This window comes from Atractosteus spatula, chromosome 8 (assembly GCF_055471065.1).
Source record: "Atractosteus spatula isolate fAtrSpa1 chromosome 8, fAtrSpa1.hap1, whole genome shotgun sequence".
NCBI classification, from domain to species: Eukaryota; Metazoa; Chordata; class Actinopteri; order Semionotiformes; family Lepisosteidae; genus Atractosteus; species Atractosteus spatula.
In genome coordinates, this window is record NC_142713.1 from 39,311,747 (window position 1) to 39,331,505 (window position 19,759).

Sequence of the window (19,759 nt, forward strand, 5' to 3'; positions counted from 1 at the left end):
CCCCCAGCAGCCTTCTTTAAAAGCAATTGTTAGTATATTTCTAACCTCATACTTCTCTATAATTTATAATTAGAATATGCCCTCATAAACTGGGCACAGAATAAACAGTATCATATGAAAAGCCACAACCAAGACTTGCATCTAGTTACAAATCCTCAAGGATCTTTAATTCTTCAGAACAAAGTACAACTACAAAACAAAAATGTTGTAACATTATCCATATAAAGTCTGGATAATAATATGAAATTAACTTTTTTATATTTTATTCTCTAGTCCAGCATTAAAGCATGTATATTTTAAAGGGGTGCTACAGTACATATCTGAAATGACCCATTTTGGCTCTCATGGCCAAGCTTCTCCTCTGGGAGCTCTTCTGGAAGAGCGGTTTGAGACAGCTGGGGACAGGACTCCGTGCTTCATGCTGATGGTCACCTGGCATTAAAAACCTGAGGATGCCCATGTGAAAGTGCCCCTCGAGGCAAAATGATAACACAGCGCTCATGATCTGAAACCATGCAAGTACAGGTAGTGGACAAAAACAACAGAAACATCTGGAACAATGAGAGATACCAAGAATATTGAAGGTGAGGGCTACCACACAGGTGTGGCTTTTATTAAGCAAATGACATCCCAGCATAAATGGAGTCGTATATAAAATGCTGGCAGGCCTGGCTGCCTATAATAGCACGGCTGCAATGAGACCTCGGTGACTTTTAAATAGGAGTGACTAGCAGGGAGAGTTTGGCAGGAGCTTCAATGATCAAGACCGCTCAGCTTACTGATGTTCATGATTCTAAGGTGATGTCAGCATGCAAAGACATCATCAACCGGGGTGGGGGGGGGGAGGTGGAACTGCATACTCTAGGATCGCGATATCCCTGCATTAATTCAAAGTGCACAGCGAAACAGGCTAGTTTAATCAAAAAACTGTATGGTGAACTATACAGAGCAGGATACAGTGAACAAACCACTCATCACGCTGGGCAAAGCACATCTGCATGTTTACTAGTGAAGAGATCATCCTTCACCATGTTCTCGACAAACATACAGGTGAATGTGCCTAAAGAAATCTACAGCGCTGAGTGCGTGGTTCCAACAGAGAAGGAACCTTGTTGTTATTTAATGTTGTGGCGAACAGTTTTCTGGCATGGCTTAGGTGCACTCAATCCCTTAAGAGACAAGGTTAATGCTAATCTCTACTTAGTGCTACTTTCCTGTATGTACAGTGCCTCATCCACAGAGCAGGTGTGCTCGCCCTGTGGTTCCTGTACATTTCCATTTTGTCTTCCTTTCCAAACAGTTTTTAAATAAGAGGTGCTGAAAATTAATTCCAGCCCCACCTACCACAAAAAAAAAAGCCAGATGTGTCTTTGGGAAAACCTGTCACAAGCATCAGTGGAAAGTATGATGGTAGAAATGTAAAGCGATAGCTTGATGCGATGTTCATGTGAGAAGTCTTGCCACCTGGGCTGATGTTTTCCGACCATCCTGGCCTTCTCAGTCACCAGCTCTGAACCCAGTCAATCACTTATGGGATATTCTGGAATGGTGCCCGAGACAACGGATCTCACCTCCACCAACTAGGTTTTATACTGACAGGCTGACAGAACCAAGGACCAAGACCTTTCCGAAACATGAGACATGCTTGCTTTCCCTTTATCATAAAATGTTTTTAATTCTACAATAAACTTTCACCCGATCCAAATATCAAAACTCTCAAAGGCACTGACATACACATCCCAGAGGATTTCTTCAAGACTCTGACACACGAACCACGGGGCACGGGGATAAATACATGATAGTTCATTTAAAAGCAGGAACAGGAAGCACTTCTTTACCCAAAGAGTTGTGGGAATCTGGAACAAGCTACCCAGCCATGTGGTTGAAGCCGATACTTTGAGAAACTTACTGTTTTGGCTTTGTTCAAGAGATGGCTAGAAGAGATCCTTGAATCAATTAACTACTATAAAACAAACGGCCTCCTCATGTTTGTAACCTCTCTCGTGTCTTTATGGATCGCTTTCTCGTGGAAGAATGGTGCAGCACCCCTCCCAGGGAATTCCAGACATGAGGAGACTCTCTGCCACAGCACATACAGGTGGCCCAATGCCCTATTAAGTGACTTTACATTGGTGTTTCCAGTTTTTTTTGTCCATTACCTGTACTGTTTCCATTTTCCTTTGCAAACACAGTTCTTTAAATAAGAGGCACTGAAAAGTAACTCAAGCACCACATACCACCGAAAAAAGCCTGATGTGTCTTTGGGAGACCCTGTCACGAGCGTCAGTGGAAAGACAAATGGTTGGCCAGGTAGAAATGAGAGGGGCGGTTTTTCGATGTGATGTGTACGTCAAGTGAAAAGTCGTGCCACCTGCACGGTCACCTCCGTGTCAGGGTGACAGAGAAGTGGTGACAGTTTGCTGGGGAGCTGGGAGGAGTCCCCAAACAGCACCGAGTACAGCGAGTCTTTGCTGCGTTTCAGAGCCTCCTTGGTGGGAGTGGAAGGCGTCCAGTTCTTCAAATTCCCCACAAAGGTCAGCACTCGGCAGAGGACGGCTGTGATCGTGCCGCTGTCAAACAACAAGACCAGAGAGGCTGGCGCCTGGAAAACACAACACAGACAACACTTTCGATAAGCACAATCCCAGGCACTGCTCTGTCTGCATCACATCAGGGTGAGCGGACGAATGGCAAACAAAGTTATCCCGTTATTAAACCAGAGGCGAGGGTTTTAGCTGACATATCGAGAAAAGATCTGAATAAAATACCCACAGTCAAATGAAAAAAAAATACAAAACAAAATGAGGTTTTTTTTTACAGTATATTAAGGCATTTTCTTTCATGCTGTAAATAAAGCTATAGTATATTGTGTCTTTTTTACATCTTGAAATGTTTAACTTCTAAATTGTTTATATGACTTTGGTGAACTTGGAATACTGAACAGCTCAAAAATAACTTGATGTTCATGTGAGAAAGGAACTGTTTGACTCCAGAGCCAGTGTAGTCTGGTGACATGGTGGTGTGCCTTATTATTGGGTGTACTATGGAAGTTTGCCAAGGCACACATGAGAAAAAACAAATCATCTCATATATTGTTTCCATCTATTAGTTTTGTGAAGTAGCCCAAGTGCTGCGGTACACGATCAGCGTATACTAGAGACAGAGGCTGCGCTCTGAGACCGCTGTGGAAGCTGCATGTGGCGCGAGTTCAGATTTTCATGTTTGATGGACAGAGAACATCTGAGAGCATCTGAGCAAGAGCTCTGGAGATCCCCGTTATCCATGTTGTCCTGCCAGGATAAGGAGAATGTGCACGCTGGGCAAACTCAGATTAAGCGCCGAAAAAAGGTTTGGAATATCAGCGATGTCCTTGGGCCATTGTAACCCGATGAGCTTGATGCATTGTTTCTTGCCCATCTTTGTTACTGTTCTCATGTTCCTTCTTAAAATCAAAATCGTATCTTAAGAAATATATTTGATTACAAAATGTGATGGAAGTATAAGAATGACGGATCTAAAATTAAAACAACCTCAGGCGCCGCACCCTTGCTGCAGACATGCCTGTGCACGTTTCAATGCGATGCTCAGTAAGAAAGCCGCGGTAGGTTTTAAAGTAGGTTATGTTGGGTGACGTAGTGGAGGGACTGTGAGCACTGTAGCCTCACAGCTCGAGTCTGTTTTCTCTGTGTCCGAAGGGGCTTCCTCCTCCCTGCTGGCTGGGTTACACCGACCCTGAGCACCGGCATGTGCCCTGCACTCCCACCTTGTGCTCTGTGCTTTCAGGAGAGGCTCCAGGTCTCCATGCCATGAGTGGCTTTCCTAAAACGGATGGAAGTGCCAATGTGTGTCCCTAAATCTGGCATAGTTTTGTCAAACCTATCCAACCCAAAATAAATGACAATGAGGGACAGTCCAATGATTTGTATTGATATGTGCCACAGTATTAAGAATACCTTAATACTATAGATTACTATGTAGCCCCTGGACTGTTCACCACTCAGTTCAATTACAGGCCGTGACAGGAGAGGGTAGAAGTGTTGGTGCAGGAGTCTGGCTGCAAACACTAGACCTAAACTCTTTATTGAGTAGGAGGTGTGAATTGGCCTAATGCAGTAATGAATAACAGGTTAAGAGGTGAATGGCTGGTATGGGAGTTTTTTTAAACTGCTGAATTTTTAAATGTTCTCCAAGCTGGTATTGAGACCTCATGGGCAATATTAATTTATCTACAACTTTTATTTATTTCAGTTGGTGTCCGACCTAGACTTGAACAAGTCGCTGAATTTGTGATAGCATTAATCCTCTACTATGATATGACCGGCTAGAAAAAAACAAACAGTTCTCTAGCTACACCAATGCAGCTATCCTAGGCAATAAAATAAAATACTGATATTGAAGTCAATTAGGCTTAAAGTGCTTGCAGTAGAATATATTAAAACAGCACTTTCTAAAATCTGGAAATTGACTAATTTTACACCCGGTCAGTAAAGAGCCCCTAACAGCCTCACTCTGTTCTGCTTGTCTGAGAAGATTAAGGGATCAGAGCAGAAGGGCAGGCACATAACACAAACCACAGCTCTGAACAAGCCCGCTGTGACACGGACAGCATTCCACAGTGTGTCATGTGTGCAGCTTTGTCCTAACTGGCAGTCAAGTAAGGTTACTGCCGGGAGTATTCCCTCCAGTCCAGGCTGAGCTGTGACAGCAGGTGTGTGGAATGTACAGTGTTTCTGAGGACTGCGTGTTCCAGGACTGGTCATGGGAATGGGCAAAGATCCAGTCTTGCCCTTTCCCAGCGCAATACAGTCACAAAGTTTCAAAGCAAAGAGCCTCTGAAGGAATTGGGGTTGCATTCGAAAGAATAGAGAAAAAGCTTGCCTGGGCTCTCAGGATATCGTCCACCATCTCGGGATTAGCAGATAAATTCACCAGTACCTTGAGCACCTGAGTCTGGAAGGACCAAAGCAAATGTTTTTTATTCAGTGTTCGTGCTGTACATTTTTATAAATGCATTGCTCAGAAAATGATGTGGGTTAGACAATTAAGTGTGAATTATCCATTTAAAACCTGTGGGGAGAGGCAAACAAAAACTCAAGAGAACAGCTCCCCCTTGTGGCTTTCCCTATATTTGTAGGCGTGATCACTCCACAGGGGCCTCAGGAGACGAAAGACCAAATTTCAGTTTTCTACATACCGAACACATAATAAATTCTGCGCTCCCTTTGTGAAAATGGGAGCACTACTTAGCATCAATTTCGGTGTAACAAAGAACAATTCGCACCATTAGACAACATTAGCAACATTAAAATGATAAAATAACAAGGTGCTTCTGGGTTACAATAAAGCCCAGTCAAGTTAGCTACCTTTTGGTAATATTTTTTTGAGTTTCACAAGACTTCATGTGTCTGGGAAAAAATTAACAATTATATCAGTTGAAGTACTTTAGTACTTTTTCTCTCCTTAAAATTACCCTTATTTTTATTCTGCTTTGAGAGAAGCAGGAAGTCGGCCCACTCAGAAATGATTAACCATTCCATCCATCCTTTCTCTAACCTTTTTTATCCAATACAGGTCGTGGGGAGAGCCAACGGATCCAAATCAGAATACATCCCCGACTAGAAACCAGTCCATCACAGGGGACACATAGACACGCACCCACACCAGGGCTAGTTTTCCCAGAAGCCAATTAACCTACCTGTATGTCTTTGTACTGTGGAAGGAAACCAGAGTACCCTGATTAAAAACCATGTCAACACTGGGATAACATACAAACTCCATGCAAATAGCACCCCAGGTCCAAAACTAAGCCCTGTTCATCAGCACTGAGAGGCAGTAATGCTAACCACTGTTCGGCTCCAGCTTAATTTTCATTTGAGCTATTTAATGGATGTACATTATGACCCTGAACTTCTGTATAATCCATAGTGAAACGCTTTTAAAAATGGAAACAACTGAAGCTCTTTTTAGATGACATTATCAGTGATAGGCAGCAAACTTTTTGCCACAGTGGCATGGGAGTTGACACTAATGCCTCAGTGTGTGTTCACGATGGACTGGCTTCCCACCCAGGGAGTAATCCCTCTGTACAATCTATGCTTCTGGGACAGGCTCTAAGTGGCAGTGACCTTTCTCCAAAAGAAGTGGCTTTCCGACAACGAATGAATGAAGCCTAATTTGAATTCATGACTGAATACTCATCACTGAGCATGAATCTTTTCCTGTTGTATCATGCCTTCATACTGCTGAAAGAGTTCAGGTTTGATAAAGAACTGAAGAAAGCAAGAATGTAACACGTGTTCCTATTGAATCCTCTGCCTAAAATAATGCCTTTTAACACTTTTGTATTACGCCCTTTTCACTTAAAATTTCTATAATATGCCTGAGCACTTTCAGAGCTTTTTAATTAAATTGAATATTCATGATGTTTCCCATGACACTGTCTAGACTGGAAGAAGTATTCAATGATCTTGCCTCGGAGCAAGGGCTCCATATACTCTCTCAGAATATAACACTTCCTGATTGGCCTGCACCTTCATCGGCATAAAAACCCGCCTTAACAGACGTCACCATTGACTTACTCTTACCAAGTGCCTAGTTTTAATCCTTCTAAGAAGGGCACACATCACAGTCAGTTGTTATAATGCAAAACTTTAAGCAAGGCTTGTCTGTTCTGCTTTTCCTCTTCAACAAACCATATCAACAACCTTTAGCTTTATGATACTAAAAAATGAGCTCAACAAATACATCTCATAACAGATTTCAAGTGTTGAGTGTGACAGATTTATGTGCTGGTGTCATAACCACACCAAGAATACTGTACTATTTCAACACTTTTTTATTACTCCTTTGACTCCTTCCTCACCACTAAGGAATGGAAAGGCATACCTGCAATCCTTCATTGCCAACAACCAACAGCGAAAGAAAGAGAGTAATCGAGTTCCTCATCATGTGGTGGTAGTCATTTGTGACCGACAGGTTAGTCAGCAGTCTTAATGCAGCCAGCTGTATATCTGAATTCACAGCAGAAATCTCAATCATTTCCAGTACCTTTGGAATATATTCCTATAGGGAAAATCCAAATGTAACTGTCAGGTAGAATATACATTAAGACAAAAAGTGATAGACAATACAACCCATTCATATCTAATGCACAGCTTGTATAAACATAAGAAATGAAATCAGGCAGGAAAGGTGAAATTACAGAGGCTCAAGCACTTCTGTAGCAGTGTATTAGAATTTTCTAATACGTGATCATTGAAAGATTTCATTTAAGCTCTATGAAATGGATGACTATCATTAATTTATCCACTGTGACTTACAGCATTAATAAGACTTCAGAAATAAAATAATAATGATAATGAAATAAAATCTTTATAAAGAAAAGACAGAAAAGCTGAAAGATGGAACAGTGAGGCACTCAGATTAGACTCCCTGAGCAGCAGCAGCTTTGTGAATCACAGTAGACGTACCTTCAGTTGTTCCTGGTTTTTGGCATTCAAGCTCAGGTTGTTCAGAGCATTTAAGGCCTGGACTCGGATGCCAATTACAGGATCTGACAAAAGGTTTCCTATGATTTTAAGGCCACCCATTTCACGAATAAAGTCCTGCAGTCGGAAAAAACAGATACAATCATTATCCGTTCTCCAGGATGACTACTTCACTACAAAAGTACTTCTGACAACCATTACTGTATATAAGATGAACGAGAACAAAGATTCTCCTCCGAGTACATGAAACCCCAACATCTTGCCAATAGTGCTGATTGTTGAAGAATGTTCCCTGTGAAATCGGCTGCCTTCTTCCTTGTGGATTAAGACTAGGAGAAAACTAAGAGTTCAGCATGAGCTTCATTTTTTGCAAACCAGACATTCATTGGACATGGAAGACACTCAATGTTTTGCACTTGCGATATTCAACTCCCTTTTTTATTCCACTGCCGTGCTGTTTTTTTAAACCACACACTATCTACCCCAGAGGTGTCTATTCCTGGTCCCGGAGGGTGGGTCTGTCTGCAGGTTTCCTAGGTCTCTTTAAAGCAGCGAAAGTTGTCCAGATAGGTCATAAACCAGCTGGTTCAGCTCGATAACAGCCGAGCTGGAATGTAAACCTGCAAACACACAGATCCTGCAGGATCTAGACTGGACAGCCCAGATCTGCTCTGTATACGATATGCACTTATTTGTATTGTGCTGTTTTGTGATGTTAAAAGACTTCTCCTTCTGGAGCTGCATTGTAATTACCACACTGCTAAGTACCAGCAGTTTATCTTTCCTCCAGGCACTATATTTCTGACAATATATTGTAAGTTTGTGATTAAATATATCATCTACAGGTATGTGTTATTAAGCCGCTATAGTGTTTAGCAATTTAGTGTCTTGGGTGGATAAGTCTCTGGGCTCTTAACGGGTGGAATGTGGGTTCGAGTCCCTGCTGCAGACGCTGGTGTTGTACCTTAAGGGAAGCACTTTATCCCAGTTGCTTCAGTTCTCCCAGCTGTATGAATGGGGACCAGTACTGTTGGGGGGGAATCCCTGTGATGGACTGGTGTCCTGTCCAGGAGAGTCACATGCTCTCTTGTCCACTTAACACCATGGAAACCAGGATAAGCAGACCCAGTGACCCAGTTGCTCGGCTATGGAAATGATCTGCCTTTATAGTGAGTTAATTGTAAGATGCCCTTGAGCATAAAATACAAATGATTCCTGATCCTCTGGCCTCAGGAATCACTCAGTATTACGGAGGCCTATAGCCTGAATTCATTTACGTGGGGTACCTGGTTCACAGAGAAGGCTGCACTGTTGCCCAGAGTGACAAGTATTTGCATTCTTTCAGATGTGTCTGGATTACTCTGCAGCAGAGAAAGAAGCATCTCTAGATGCTGTGGGTCCAGCTTTCCAGGAGTTTTTGAGAGTATTTCACCTGCAAATTACAAGCACAGGTAAAACAGTGAGTTAGAAATGCGCTTTAAATTCTTGGAAAATATTCGGCGGATCTGGATACCTCTATTAATGCCAGGGAGGATAAAAAGACCATCACCGCATTGGAGTTGCATCCTTTACAAACTTTACAGTACTCAAGAGTCAGAAGTCCAAATATTTAATTTTAGATCCACTGGTCTGTTCATGCACATTTATTCAAAATAAAGTGTGTGGAGTATCCAGCACCTAGTACTGGCTATACACAAGAGCTTAAGGAACTTCAAAATTAACAGGTGACTAGAATACTTTTGTTTTTTTTGAGAGGATATGGTTGTTTTTTTTTAAATACTTTTGTGATGTCCACTAAGGACAGACATCCTTATGATCTGCTCTTGATGTAGCTTTCTCATTTACACTACACTACCAAAAACGTGTATTATCATTATTGTACTGTATGTACAAGTAGTTTAAGTAAAGAAACAGCCGGTCAGAAGGTTTTAATTCCGAACATGTGTACTTATGCTATTTGTTTTTCTGTTTTTTTCCATTTTCTATATATTAAACTGCATCTTTGTACTGTTGAGAAACTGCACATGATTCAGAATCACATACAGTGTGTGGCCACATTGTTAGGTACATCTACCTAATAGCACGTTGGTCTTCCATCTCCCCTTAAACTGCCTGGACTTGTTGGGGCTTGGACTCAACAAGGTGCAAAAAGTGCAGCACGGGGATACTGGCCCATGTCGACTCCAGTGTGTCACATAGTTGTTGCAACTGCAAATTAGCTGGTGGTGGATCTCTACTCCGAATAACGCTGTCCATTATCCCACAGGTGCTTGACTGGACTGAAATCTAGTGACTTAGGAGGCATTACATTAAACTTGAATTCCCTGTCGTTCCTGGAGCCACACCGTGTTCAGTGTCACTTAAGTCTTTTGTCTTGCCCACTCTCCCTCTGAATCGCACACACGCGACCCGGAGATACCTGCCTATGGGCTTTAAATAGCATTGTCTGCACTTACGATGCTGTCTCTGATTAAGCCCTCAAGTACATGGGAAGGGAGATGTACAGTACCTAATAAACTGGCCGCTCAGCGTACTGTATGTCACTACGAACTTTGCACAATGCGAGAGCATCACCTCGAGCTCAGCATTAATCGCTCTGTACCACTAAGTCGGTAATACTACATTCATTATTTCAGTGCGGTTCCACTATAAACATGCTCACACTTCGGAATATAATAAATTCACATAACCACGTGAGCTGCCCAGAGAATTGTCCTGTTTCATCTGTAAAATGGTGTCAGCAACAATCTTTAGCGCCAGAGAGTTTATTTTACTTCGTGATCCATTTGAGGAAATAACAACAATAGGACAAGAAAGAGTACAAAGCAGGTGCACTTAGACTGCGTTGTTTAGTAAGAGACAGACTTACGCGATGAACCATCGCCTGTACGGACATCTCTCCCACGAATCGAAGAAAACTCGAAGACTTTTTCCAACAAACTCCCAGGCAAAACCGCTTTCCTGGATTCATCTTTTCCTGAGCAATGTTCATTTACACCATCGATATTTCGGGATTGATTAGCCCGATTCCTACTTGCAGTCACTAGTTTGTAAATCCCGTAAGTGGCTCCAGCCCCAGCCAGTAACCCCAGCAACACCTTCATTTTACACGGGCTGGGAGCCACACTGGCATCGTCAGCCATCGTGGACTTGAGATCTGACTCATAAGACCACAAAGTTGATCAAATACTTATTTATATGGTAAGCTTCAGCGAAACAAACAATTTCCGAACAGCATGTTAACAGTTCAGTTGCGACATGACTGTAATCAAACAGAAGGTTGAACGAACGTTTTCACGGGGTTTTTCTAACCGAATCTCTCGGATTCTGAATTGTTCAGCTTGAAATACTGTATGAAGTTGATTATTCAAATTGGTATTTTTAAAACCTAGTAATCGACTATGTCATAAATATAATCATTAAAGCAAAAGAGTATCAATATATGGTAATTCCACGTGCATTAACCGAAGCTCATAAGCAGCATTTTAAAGGCTCCCATCAAGGAGTTCCAGATACCGGGATCATTTTCGTTTGGCCAGCGGCGTGGCCAGAGCCAATTTAGTTACTTAGTGACTGTAAACAGACTTGAGTTTTCAAGAGGGAGTTTAGAAAATACGAAAAACTTGTAGTATCGTACGTTTTGAAAGAGAGAAATGGATTATTTGCAACAAGCAGATCCGGTCTTGAGAAAATACATCATGCAACACTCACTTCCTGAGATCTATGAAGTAGGGTTGACGTTTCTGTGTATTCCAGTATGGATTTTTATTACAATTATTTTACTGAATAACACGCTGTACTGACATCCATAAAGGGTACCTTCCACGGTCTTTAGCTTTGCAAAACGTAATATAATTTACTTATCATTAAGCTTTCACTGTTCAAGAGACAACACTTGTATAATATAATACATTAAACATTTAATATATAACTATATAGAATGTATTTAAAAAGTTAAATTAATCTGGTGTGTTTCACAAAATTGTAATTTTCTATTACTAGCTTCAAGGCAACAATTGGATATATCAAACTACTCCAGTACTTTTCTGGAATTCCTGTTCCCTTGATCTAATTAATACACCGGTGAAGTGCGAACAAGTATCCACTGCCGAGAGTATCCAAGAATACAGTCAATATGTATAGACGGTTACATCTCCACTAAGTGCAGAGAACACACCAGGCACTCTTTACTGCACAGGTTTCATTTATTCTGGCTTTATCGTAGTAAATCAAATACTGGCGTGGAAAATTACAAAGTACTGTAGTCTGGCAAACACGAAAGGTGTGGCATTCAATTGCATATATGTAATCGGTAATGACATGTCATCAGGCATGATGGATTGCTTCCATTTTAACATGATAAACTGTATATTTGTATATTGCATTGTTAAGCGCCTTGGAGCAACCTTGTTGTGAAAGGCGCTATATAAAAGTAAATTGAATTGAATAGAATATATATTAGACGATTTTTAGCTGTGAATCAAGCGAAAAGGGTAGAAACACTACTCTGATTTGTAACCTGTATTAGGTTTATGTATTGCTTTGTCCTAAGGTGCGTTTTCACTAAATGTTCACGATAATGGAAGTGATATTTATTTTTTTTATCGACAGGCGTTGTTATCCGGGTTATGTGTTGTGTGCCCTGCAAATCCGTTACAGTTCTTGGAAGAGAAAATCAAAGAGTTTCAGGAAAATGGGAACTGGTAGGTAAATTTGGAATAGATGGACATTTTATTCAATGGAATGGTTTAGGACAAATCTGGAAGAATCCTCACAGAGTGACATGCTGTACATGTGAGCGGCTGTTACCCCATCAGGCCGATGTATGCGCAGTGAAAGCCCTGCCTGTTTGTGATGGGGATCAATACCAGTTCCAGGTGGACATTTCTTGGGAATTTTGATTAAACCAAAGAACGCACAGCTGACGTCTAATTAAGCTCTGAGAGTTTTGTTGATCCCATTAACTATAGGTAAGGTAGAAAAGGTTTTACCTGTGTCCACGTCATCAAATAATTAGTTAAAGTGTTTAAGAGTAGAGATGGAAAAATATCCTCAATGGTTGAATTTGAACAACCCCTGATATTAGAAGATAAACTGCGTATAAAGAAGGTTATAGAAATTCCACTAGAGGGCACTGTTCTCACCTTAATTGTCAAAGCACGACGTGCCCTTAAGAACATTGTAAAACAGCCTATAGGACATATAAACACATTACGCTCACATACTGTACTACACGCCACGTAGTGAAAGAACGTTAGAAACGAGGTAATTTTCCTCCGGCTCTGTTATAATTTCGCCATGCAGTATATTAACCATACCCAGTATAATTTTACCATAGGAACAAGTAATAGGTTTATTCCATGCTGAAAAAAAGAAGAAAGAGAACACAACGTTTCGGCCGTGGAGCCTTCTTCAGGTGTGAGAGAGACAGGGCAGTAGGCAAAGGATTTTACATATAATATAATTTTTATAATTTTACCATACACCACAATGCCGTATTGCATAATGTTTCAGCTGTGTGCCTAAAGATTCCTCATAGCTTTGCTCAGACTTTAAAGGGAGCAAACACATGTATTGTTCTCTTTCAGAGGCATGAGAGTATGCTTCATCAGCGACAGGTTTACAATATATAATAACTTTATATAAGATAAATTAAATCTGCATTTTGAAATAAATTGACTGTATTATTCTGAAATAACAAATACTAATGTCTATATTTAGTCTTTGTGTGGAACCTTCTAGGACTGGCAAGATTCCCAAACATTTGAATTACACTGTCAAAGGTGCCCAGGAAATAAAATATTGTTTTTGGTCCCTTGTTCAACATGCTGGCTTTCATCAACCAGCTCTTCAAAATGGGTTCTGTGGTCAGTCCTTTTTTATTTCTAAAGTTTAATCTTTGTTATCTTTGTTAATGGGTTCCATCTCAGGTCACATTATTGATATAAAACTGTTACATAAACTCCCACTGTGAACAGGACATACAGTACACTGGTATGAAACACTGAGTTGCTCCCTGAAAGATTATTCTACAGTGGTGGGGGACTGTTTCACAAAGTGAGATTACTTGGTTTAATTTGATGAATTTAGTAAACCTTTTGACAAAAGTCTGGATTTTTAGTTTCATGAAGCAAGACTGAATTGTATCTGGTTAAGTAACTATAGCAACATATCCTCTACTCTTAACCGGCTCCAGGGCAGGTTAATTCAAATATAGTGACAGTATGTCATGCAATAAGAAAAGTGGTGTATGCATTTGTTTGCATTTCTTGACAATATATACCATCAAACGGGGGTTTCTTGAAATACAGATCTAGTATATATAGTATCTGGTAATATTCTTTTTTTATGTATAATAAAAAAGGTGTTCTGGACTGCAAAGTCATCCTCATTAAAGCCCCCATATGGTCAAATGAGGCTCTTTTTTTAAAGAGAATCAATTCACAGCATCAATTTACAGATAATAAAATTGTAGTGTGAAAATATGAACATTGATCACTCAAAAGCCAAAACTATAAAAACTATCATTCATTTCCATCAAAAGATGTTTTAAACATGTCTGCCTACAATGGGTGTTAGGTACTGTAGACTTTCCATCATGTAAGTTTCCATCATCACATTGTTTCCTATGTTATCAAATGATCTGTGATGCATAGTGTTGCATGAGCAACATTTACATGACTCTGTCCAGGGGTTTCTCCAGACAGGGCATGTGTCATCATTATTGCATGCACTGTGCTGCATAGCATTGCTGCCCTTAGGAAGGAGAGAGTTCCTCCCCTCCACCTGCACGCTGTGATGACCTTCCTCCTATTCATCTGGATGATACAGCTGAGAAAGTGAAACAGTGACAACATTTTTTAAGACATATTTTTTTCTAATTTCATTTAGGTTAAGTTTTTACAATTTTAATTAGGTCTCATTTTTATGTGGCTTAAGACATTCTGCATCTTGGGTGGAAAGCCTAATCTATACTACTTGATGCACACCAAAAATGTTGGGAAAAAAAAAGACAGTCCCAATCAAGGAATACATTCTTTGTTGTTTCTTAGTTGTGTTGATGATAATTCCTCTTCCTCCAGTCTTACTCTGCTCATGTTTCTTCTTTTTGGGTAATATTAGGAAACATTTTCAGTCAGAGGACTGCACAGCACTGTATTGCACAGTAGTTTTACAGAAGAACCACATACAACTTGGGATGATATTCTTTTATTGTGTCTTGACTTGCTGCCAGGTCCTCCCATTGTGCTCCAGCTACTGTAAATGCATTAATTACCGATGCATAATAACAAAATCGTACAACCACACAATGGCTTAAAGAGGAGCTCCACGTCAATGCCTCAGTAATGTAAATTAAGTAATTGCCAACACATTATCTTGAGATATTTCCTTGGATTTCATAATTAACTTCAGCATTCACTCTGGTTTTTGCAGCGGCCACAGTATAGTTCCTCGCTATTACAACAGGCTGCATTCACATAGTTTTCCATAAACAGACGTAATTCATGGTTATTGGATTAAAACGTGCATTTTTTTGCCATGGTTTTGCTGGCATGAATGAAGGATTCAATGCTCGACCCTCCTGCCTACTGAAGTGTGGCATGCGAGGGCAGTTAGTCAGATTGTTTAAAATGAACTTTCTTTAACTGGATAACTTTAACCACAGTTTGCCTTTATGAAACCAGAGTTAAGTCAGTTATCAGGCTAATGCAATCTGAATAATTTATTAAGAAAATCTTGAATTAGTTAAACTTGCTTTGTGAAACAGCACCTTGGAGCAACTGTAAAGGAAGTGTGATCTCCCAATTTGGAGCCTTGTACTAGAAAGTAAGGCCAGACTCCGACGAGTACAAATGATATTCAATTGTATCATTGTATATTGGCTTCAAAAACATGGTTTGCATGTTCACTCCCTATATTTCCTCCCAACATCCAAAGGCCAGCCTTCCCTTACTAGGAATATAAAGCCTTTTCATAATGAAGTTTAGTTTTACACTCAACTTTAACTAAAGCCAATGTGAATTACATTTTAAATCTGTTTTAATTTAATTTAAATATTTTTCTTGTCCTGCATATTTCATTTTTATTATCTTATATTTAACACACTGTATATGTTATTTTAACTTGTAAAGTGATGGATAAAGAATAAAAACGTTAACACACAAATAACAGTATTGAGCTCTCAAACCACACCTGATCATGTCTGAGATTCTGCACTCACTATTCTGGAATGTATTTCTGTTTTAAAATGTATATATGTTAGTGTAACATATATAACATATAGTGTAATGCACTTTGATTGGATTACATACTGTATGAGTGTGTTGCTTTTGTCAGTATGTGACACCTGTACATGCAAATACAGTATATACTGTATACTGTGTATACAGTAATGAATGGGAATGTGAATATTAATAAGCCCAGGCAGTTTCAAAACACCAGAAAGCACCAGGGCTGCAAAATTGGACATAACCTGCATGCAACAGTGGAATTATTAGCTGGAGCTACACAGTACTGCTTTCTGTCATTGCGAAAAGACTACCATAATAATAGTGACTGCAAACACATGCATACGCTTATACTGAAAAAGTGATAAAGCATAATATGGTGGCATAGTGTTTAGCATTGCTGCCTCACTTTTTTTTTTGTTTTAAACAGTGCTGAAGCCCTAGTTTCAATTCTAGTCCTGAGGTTCTTTTTGTGTGGAGTATGTTGTATGTGAAACCATGTGTGAGTGTCTTCCAGGGGCTTCAGTTTCATTCTACAGTCCAAAAACATGTTTGTAGGTTAATTGGCCCTGGTGTGAGTGTGTGTTTGTGTCTGTACAGTCTGTGTGCTGCAATAGACTGGCATCCCATCCAGGGTGTGTCCAGCCTTGCGCCCGTTGCTTGCTGGAATAGGCTCCAGCCTATATTGTAGCCTGTATTGTAAAAAGAGCTTGGAAAGTGGATGGATGATAAAGCATATGTGAGTCTGGGAGGGGTATAAAAGAGAAGACAAAACTGATGCTACAGTATATCAGCTTAAAATCAAAATGAAATTGATGTTATTATGCAATGCGCATAATAATGCTGATATTGCAGAAAACTCTTTTAGAAGGCAAAACATAGTTCATATTTAGTGGATACCACAATAATACGTTTGTCTTATGTGCTAATTTACTGTTTTTAGTAACATTGTTTATAGTGTAAAAATTTTTGCAAAATTATTTACATCCTGAGATTTAAATTAGCTCTTTATGGAGAAAGAACTAAGACTATAGTTCTTGTTTTTTTTTCCTCTTAACATAGACATTTATATTAAATAACATTTGAAATGAAAAGAATCCAGATTTTTGTATGATTTTAATATTAACAAATGCCAACTATAGCTTTTATACTATACTTCTCAGAATAATATAATTTACTATTTTTGTGTTCTCTGCATAGTGCATACAACATTGCATCATGGATAGTTAAACAGTATAAGATTCAGTATATCTGTAGCCTGTCAGCCTATTTACTTCACTACTACCAACACAGACATCCATGAAATGATAAAAGCATAATGTGTTGAGACTCACAAGTGTTTCAAGTGCACGTTGAGCTCATAGTCCAGACATCACCAGCTGTTCTCTGGGGTATGTCTTTCCATAACCACACATTTAGCCAAGGGTTGCTAAGTTTGGATTGTGTTTAGTCAGCCATGATACAGTATGTTCTGCTTGGCATGCCTGTGAGCTGGCAGTGTTGTCAATGAAAGCCACATTCAAGCCTCCTTAAATACAAGTTACCTCTCCCATAGGCACTGTGGGACGTGCAGCAGAAAAAATGGCTAATGGCTCTGACAAGTGTATTTCAGAGGAATATGTGTACATCCCTCACCATGCCCCCCTGACCCTAGATATCATGCCCGTGCTGAGGAGTATCAAGTAGTATAACATTGATTATATCTTAAAGAACTGCGTTATTACTTAGAAAAAAACATAAACCCTCCAGGACAGAAAGTTTGAACTTTAAAGTAGAGGCTTAAAGAACTGAATGTCTTTAGGATTAAAGGAAGATGGATTATAGAAGATTAGACTGTTTATAAAATGCCAAGTGGAGCACATAAAGTCAACTCTGATCATTACTTAAACCTTAATAAGGAAAGCAGAAGCAGAACAGTTACTTAATGTATTATGGTGACAGACTGAAGATAATGGATATGGCACCTTGTGTTACAGTGAAATTGACATATGGAACATGTTACCAAGGCCTTTTTGTTATTCTTAAATTGTCTGAATCTTATGAAAAGGAACTTGGTGGGTTTCTGGAATTAATTAGCGTCTTAGGACTGAAGAACATCAGTGAACAGAACACCCTTCTCATATTTCTCTCAGAAGTATAAAGAGCACTTAGCAGAATGGCAAACCATCCAGTATAGAATCCAATCTGTAATGTTTTAAGCATGATCTGAATTGGTGAAGATTTTTCACTGTAATAGTTATAGCTTAAAAGAAGCTCCAGTCCTCTGGGGAAAGTTGTTCTATCGCTCACTTATAAACCAAAGCTTCAGGCAATTGTAAAGGCAAACACTTCTTGGGCATTACCTCTCTAATCCAGAGCCACAGTTGCATCTTTAGACAACTATTTTGAAGACAGCTTACCCTTTCAGTTTTTTTATATGGAATTTAATCCTGACCATTTGTTTATTTTCCGCCATCCCTCACCACTGTAAGTTCAGGGGAAAGAAACAGAAAACAGCCTTTTGTATTTGCTCATAGTCATAGATGAGCTAATCAATTTCCATAAGTCTATATAAGCAGTGTCTGCAGAGACTTTGAGTTGGCGTTGGCAGTGCTGTTGATTGTTATGTACTATGAATTGTCTTGGATGATACTACAGGAAAAAATAAATAAATAAAGGGATGGTAAAGGAAGTATTTTCTCTGTGACATGGTAGCTGTTAGTAGAGGGCATTGAAATGGACAGCATATGAAAATTCTGACATCCTTTGGAAACATTTGCTATTTACATTGAAATCTGAAAAGTCTTTAAAGTTTTGATAAGAGGTAGAATTGAATACAACTATTGTGTTTGAATTATAAAGATGTCTCTTGATTTTTCCAGATTACAGGAAAGGTCATTTTAACCTCATCAATCTTAACTATTCACAGTTAAGGAATAAATGCTAACTCATTCTAAATGCACGCTGGTGAAAATCTGGACTAACAAATCTAAGGAGCAGTGAAATATTTGGTTTTGATTTACTCTACACTTTAAGATAATGAGTTGTTTTCAACAAATATGAAATGTGTTAACTACAGACCAAAAAAGGTCACATAAACCTTATAGCAAAAGTGCTTTAATTCCAGGTCCGTAATTAGTTCAAATTATTTTTAAGATTGTAGAGATTATCAAGAAACTTTCAATATTAGAAAATAATTAACAGCACCATTGTTGCATTCAAGATTTTTATCTTCTTGTGTATGTTTTCATTCTTATTGATTTCACTGTATATTTGAAACTGAAAACGAAAATAATATGGAATAACATTCAACCTAACTATTAACAAGGTTTAGGCTGGTAGTTAATAAATATTAATAGGATTAATGTTAATAACAGATGATGTTTAGAGTCAGGTAAGACATAAGTTAGGTTGAAGGCAAACATTATGGTTGAAGCTGTAAATTCAGGGTAATGGCTTCATATACTGTATGGTTAAGGCTAGGTTTAGGAATAAGTCAACAGTTAGGTTTAACCTTAATGTACAGTATGTGAACGTTGTATTCTGTGAAGATTTTGGCAAGTTATAAGGCTACGTTTAGGGATAGGTTGAGGTTAACATAAGAGCTAGGGTGAAGATAAAGGCTAGGGTTGGTTTGTAGATTTTGTCCCACGGCTGAATGAGACCTAAGTTTTCATAATGATAATGACAGCCACGTTTACCTATTGAATCAGAAAACGTGAAATACAATGTTTTCACATTTGTCTCAGTGAGTTTTTGTTGTTCTAATGCTATATAAATCTAAACATGTTATTGTGCTTTTTTGTGTATATGTTATTTAAAGCGTAAATACGTCAGTGTATTGTTAACCATCATTTGGGGTTCAACGGAATTACACTGTAAGTATAATTTCAATTCACACCAATGATGTAGTGCTAAAATAAATTTTGATGTAAATAATCCCAGATGCTTTCAAACTGCAGGGGGTACACATGTGTTCAAGCTGGACCTAAAGCTGCAGTTACAGAAGTAGCAGGAAGTTATCTTCAGGGCCTCTTTGGATTCTCAGAAAATAATATGGTAAGT

General features: G+C 39.2%; 2 protein-coding genes across 2 annotated transcripts in view; one reads left to right on the top strand and one right to left on the bottom strand.

The window, feature by feature from the left end:
* Positions 1-142: 142 nt before the first annotated feature.
* armc10 (armadillo repeat containing 10) lies at positions 143-10,748 on the bottom strand. Its single transcript, XM_088923222.1, has 6 exons — positions 10,357-10,748; positions 8,774-8,919; positions 7,470-7,604; positions 6,886-7,062; positions 4,879-4,950; positions 143-2,602 (listed from the first exon to the last, which is right to left on the bottom strand). The coding sequence occupies exons 1-6, from the start codon at positions 10,628-10,630 to the stop codon at positions 2,351-2,353; spliced, it is 1,056 nt and encodes a 351-aa protein (XP_088779348.1). The 5' UTR covers positions 10,631-10,748; the 3' UTR covers positions 143-2,350.
* A 359-nt stretch (positions 10,749-11,107) lies between these two features.
* fbxl13 (F-box and leucine-rich repeat protein 13) overlaps positions 11,108-19,759 on the top strand; it is a 70,647-nt gene continuing 61,995 nt past the window's right edge. The window contains exons 1-3 of the mRNA XM_088923225.1: positions 11,108-11,215; positions 12,099-12,190; positions 19,657-19,753. Of these exons, the coding sequence (XP_088779351.1) occupies positions 11,141-11,215; positions 12,099-12,190; positions 19,657-19,753 (264 nt within the window). The 5' untranslated portion in view covers positions 11,108-11,140. The remainder of the gene's footprint in view (positions 11,216-12,098; positions 12,191-19,656; positions 19,754-19,759) is intronic.